The following is a 4048-nucleotide window of genomic DNA, read 5'->3' as shown; positions in this document are numbered from 1 at the left end:
CATGCGTGCGTGCACACATGGGGCCACGAGCATGCACACACTGCAAATAGGGCGGGGCTAGTGCCTGCGTGATACTCACTAACCCTGCCCTGTTCTTGCATGGTGCAGCGCCTTGTATCTGCACCCCACGGCATGGCGGCAGCCGTTTTTGCGCCTTGCAGCATATCGGTCCATTTTTGCGGCTCGTTTTTGCATGCCAGAGGCGGCACTCAGAGGCCCCTCCCTGTCTCCCCCTCCCCGAGGGCACCACAATGCTGATGCGGCCCTGGCACTTTGTGATAAATAAGTGGGTTTTGGGTTGCAGTTTGGGCACTCGGTCTCTAAAAAGTTCGCCATCACTGGGCTAGGTGCTGCCAACCTCCTGTGACCTGGCAGAACTGAAGAAGCTTCTTGGATGAGAAGCGAAACTTCTTCAAGGAAAAACAAAGTCCATTGTCCTTCTGAAAAAAAAAAGCACTTTTGGGATAGTCACAAGGCTTGTGTTTTGTTTTTTTTTAACCTTGGAGAAACTCTGGTTGACCATGTTTGCAGCCAGTCCTAGATTAAAGGATTTTTTTCCCCCCAATCCAAGGCCAAGAAAAACCTTTTGGAAAAAAGGCTATTATAGGGCTGAGCCATAATGCTGGCTTGGATGGGGGAACAGATCTAATTTTCCTGATCATAAAACCTCAGTTCAATTCAAGAAAGACTGTACTTTGTCCTCATGCAAGGCCAGGTGGTGAGTAGCCAGCATCCGGATGCCTAAGCGGGATGTGAGGGTCTTGTCCAGAAAGGAACGGATCACCTTCTCGTCCTGGAAAGAAACAGGAGAGCTTCTGAGATTCAAAGCAACTGAAAAACCTTTCCTCCCACTCAATCTTCCTCAAACGTTCTTCCCCTTGAGGGGCATTTTCTTTTAAACAGGCGCAGGTGGGATTGAAATGTTTTCCCTCCAAGAGAGATCCAAGAATGAGCTGCCTTCATTATATCATCCATTTCCCCAAAATTAACTCGGTGGTTCAGATGATTATAGCGACAGGAGTGAAATCGGAAAGGTTTTATAGCACGGAGCAGGTTTGGATAAATAGTCTCTCCTCACAAACTTATTCTCTAATCAGCGCTTCTCAACTTTAGCAGCTTGACGAAGGTGGACTTCAACTCCCAGAATTCCCCCGCCAGAATGGCTGGCTGGGGAATTCTGGGAGTTGAAGTCCACCCTTTGTCAAGGTTGAGAAACATTGCTCTAACTCAGGGGTCTTCAAACTTGGCCCTGTGGACTTCAACTCCCAGAATTCCTCAGCCAGCATGCCTGGCTGAGGAATTCTGGGAGTTGAAGTCCACAAGTCTTAAAAGGGCCGAGTTTGAAGACCCCTGCTCTAACTCTTCTAAATTCCTATCAGGCATCATCTACATATGAAGGGGATTTCAAGCCCAATTCTTATGGAAATCTCTTGTGAAGTTTTATTGAGAAGAAAATCCAGTTTATTGGATAGACTTCCAAGAATCCCATCAATTCAACTATTTCCCACTTGAAGTAAACACATCCCTGTTTTCATGAGGGGGAAGATTTTGGGGATTTCTTCCAAACATCCTTCTGAGAAGAAGGATCATTTCACTGGTAATGGAGAAGTTACCTCTTGACTTCACAATCTCCTGAAACTTTGCCAGCCTTATCTCCATCCCTCTCAAAATAAGGCCTTCAACCACTGACTTCTTTGGCTGTTGCCCAACGGCTTCACCAACTTGGACAAACATCCTCCCATTTACCTGGATGTGTTTGCGACATTCCCGCAAGCCCTCCGCCAGCAGTGTGACAATGTCCTTGTGGTCATCCAGGAGCTGTCGGACCAGTTTGCAGTACTGGGCCTCTGATTCTTGGTCTTTGATCTTTTAACATAGAAGAAAAGATGGAGGGAAAGCATTCAATGAGGGAACTGGGGCTACTGAACGACCACGTAGTCTAAAACGGGGTGGGGGGGACTTGTTTAATTTGTCAGGGTCTTAAGCCAACAGTACAATTCAATTTAACCAATGTCATTTATTTTATTTATTAAATTTATTGGCTGCCCATACCATTATCAAGTGGTTCTGGGCGGCTATTTTTTAATCTATTTTGAAATATATATGCTGTTTCTTCTCCTGGCTATAGGGCGGGATTCCCCAGCATGGACAATATTGATGCCAAGGAGCCAATACCATTATTATTGGGAAAGTAGTTATTATTAACTACTATTATTAGTACTATTAATTACAGTAGACACAATTTTATTTTAGTCATCTATATAAATAAAAATGTAAATGTTCGTTTGTTCAAAATCTTAAATCTCCGAACGTTCTTCACCGATTGCTTTGAAATTTTGACACAACGTTGCATTCGAATACGCGCGTGTTTTTATATACCTACTATTATATAGATGTCACCCCTGTGACAGGTAAAAACACGCTTTTTTTGAAAAACAGCGCCATCTGTTGGACGTAAAAGCAACATACGCTTTTACCAGACTGAACCACAGCAACGCGTGGCCGGGTACAGCTAGTGAAGCAATAAAAATACAATCAATAAAATGAATAACACAAAACTATCCCCTACTAACAAAACAAAAAAAACTATTAGCAACCATCTGTGGGCAAAGCTTATACAGCATGTAGCAAAATTTGGCTACTTTTAGAGAAATAAATTTGCCTTGATTATTTTACACCACGATGTAAAAAAGATGTTGAGACTCTAGAAAGAGTACAGAGAAGAGCAACAAAGATGATCAGGGGACTGGAGGCTAAAACATATAAGGAACGGTTGCTGGAATTGGGTATGTCTAGTTTAACGAAGAGAAGGACGAGGGGGGACACGATAGCAGTGTTCCAATATCTCAGGGGCTGCCACAAAGAAGAGGGAGTCAACCTATTTTCCAAAGCGCCTGAAGGCAGGACAAGAAGCAACGGGTGGAAACTAATGAAGGAGAGAAGCAACCTATAAAACTAAGGAGAAATTTCCTGACAGTTAGAACAATTAACCAGTGAAACAACCTGCCTCCAGAAGCGGTGAATACTCCAACACTGGAAGTTATTAAGAAGAGACTGGACAGCCATTTGTCCAAAATGGTATAGGGTTTCCTGCCTGAGCAGGGGGTTGGACTAGATGACCTCCAAGGTCCCTTACAACTTTATTATTATTATTATTATTATTATTATTATTATTATTATTATTATTATTATTATTATTATTATTATTATTATTATTATTATTATCATTATCATTATCATTATCATCATCATTATTATTATTATTTTCACAGACAGTGTAGATAAAAATGATTAAAGTCCCCCAGAAAATTAAATAAAAGAGGTATAATCAACTTGTGGCGAATATCTCTGTAGAACTGGCAATACAGAAGAATGTGGGTTGTTAATTAAAGTAATAATTATTAAATTAATTTCATACAATAAATGTTGTGGGGAGTCAGTGAACAATCTGAAACTTCACGAAGGGGTAGATGAGCTGAAGAATGTATATGCAGCTCACAATGGCAAAAATAAACATTTTTGTTGCCAACGATACTTACTGGGGGAAATTCACTCAGTTTCTGGAAGGCTCGGATGTAAAGCTCGTGCTGAAAATAGAAAAGAGGGCAGGAATGAGTGACGCAGAAGGGCCATCAACAAAATCATGCGATGTGCGCTCTCCAAATTCCCAGTCTCCCATTAGATTTTGAGAAAGAAAGAACTGAAGTGGGCTAAACACAAGGGGAGAGAGACCCATAGTGAGATGTACAGGGGCTTTTCCCGAGAGCTCGGAGTAGCTCACAAAATTTATTTATTTATTTATTTATTTATTTATTTATTTATTTATTTATTTATTTATTTATTTATTTATATTTATTTATTTATTTATTTATTTATTTATTTATTTATTTATCAAATTTATACCCCGCCCTTCTCCTAACGGACTCAGGGCGGCTTACAGCCAGTTAAAACAGATAACTAATACAATAATACTAATTTTAAAATATGATTAAAATGAAATATTCATTATTGGCCGTTTCTTTTTAAAATTATTTTAAAAACCAAATTA

The 4048-nt window shown here is 40.5% G+C and overlaps 1 protein-coding gene across 1 annotated transcript in view; it reads right to left on the bottom strand.

Annotated features, from left to right (window-relative positions):
- Positions 1-694: 694 nt before the first annotated feature.
- LOC107299945 (3-methyl-2-oxobutanoate dehydrogenase [lipoamide] kinase, mitochondrial-like) overlaps positions 695-4048 on the bottom strand; it is a gene marked incomplete at its 3' end in the record, with an annotated part of 14659 nt that continues 11305 nt past the window's right edge. The window contains exons 4-6 of the mRNA XM_015829288.1: positions 3540-3587; positions 1747-1866; positions 695-793 (exon numbers count right to left, since the gene is read on the bottom strand). Coding sequence (XP_015684774.1) covers positions 695-793; positions 1747-1866; positions 3540-3587 — 267 coding nt within the window. The remainder of the gene's footprint in view (positions 794-1746; positions 1867-3539; positions 3588-4048) is intronic.

The sequence above is a fragment of the Protobothrops mucrosquamatus genome, unplaced genomic scaffold (genome assembly GCF_001527695.2).
Source record: "Protobothrops mucrosquamatus isolate PMUCROS unplaced genomic scaffold, P.Mucros_1.0 scaffold5751, whole genome shotgun sequence".
NCBI lineage: Eukaryota > Metazoa > Chordata > Lepidosauria > Squamata > Viperidae > Protobothrops > Protobothrops mucrosquamatus.
This window is presented reverse-complemented; position numbering and strand designations above follow the sequence as displayed.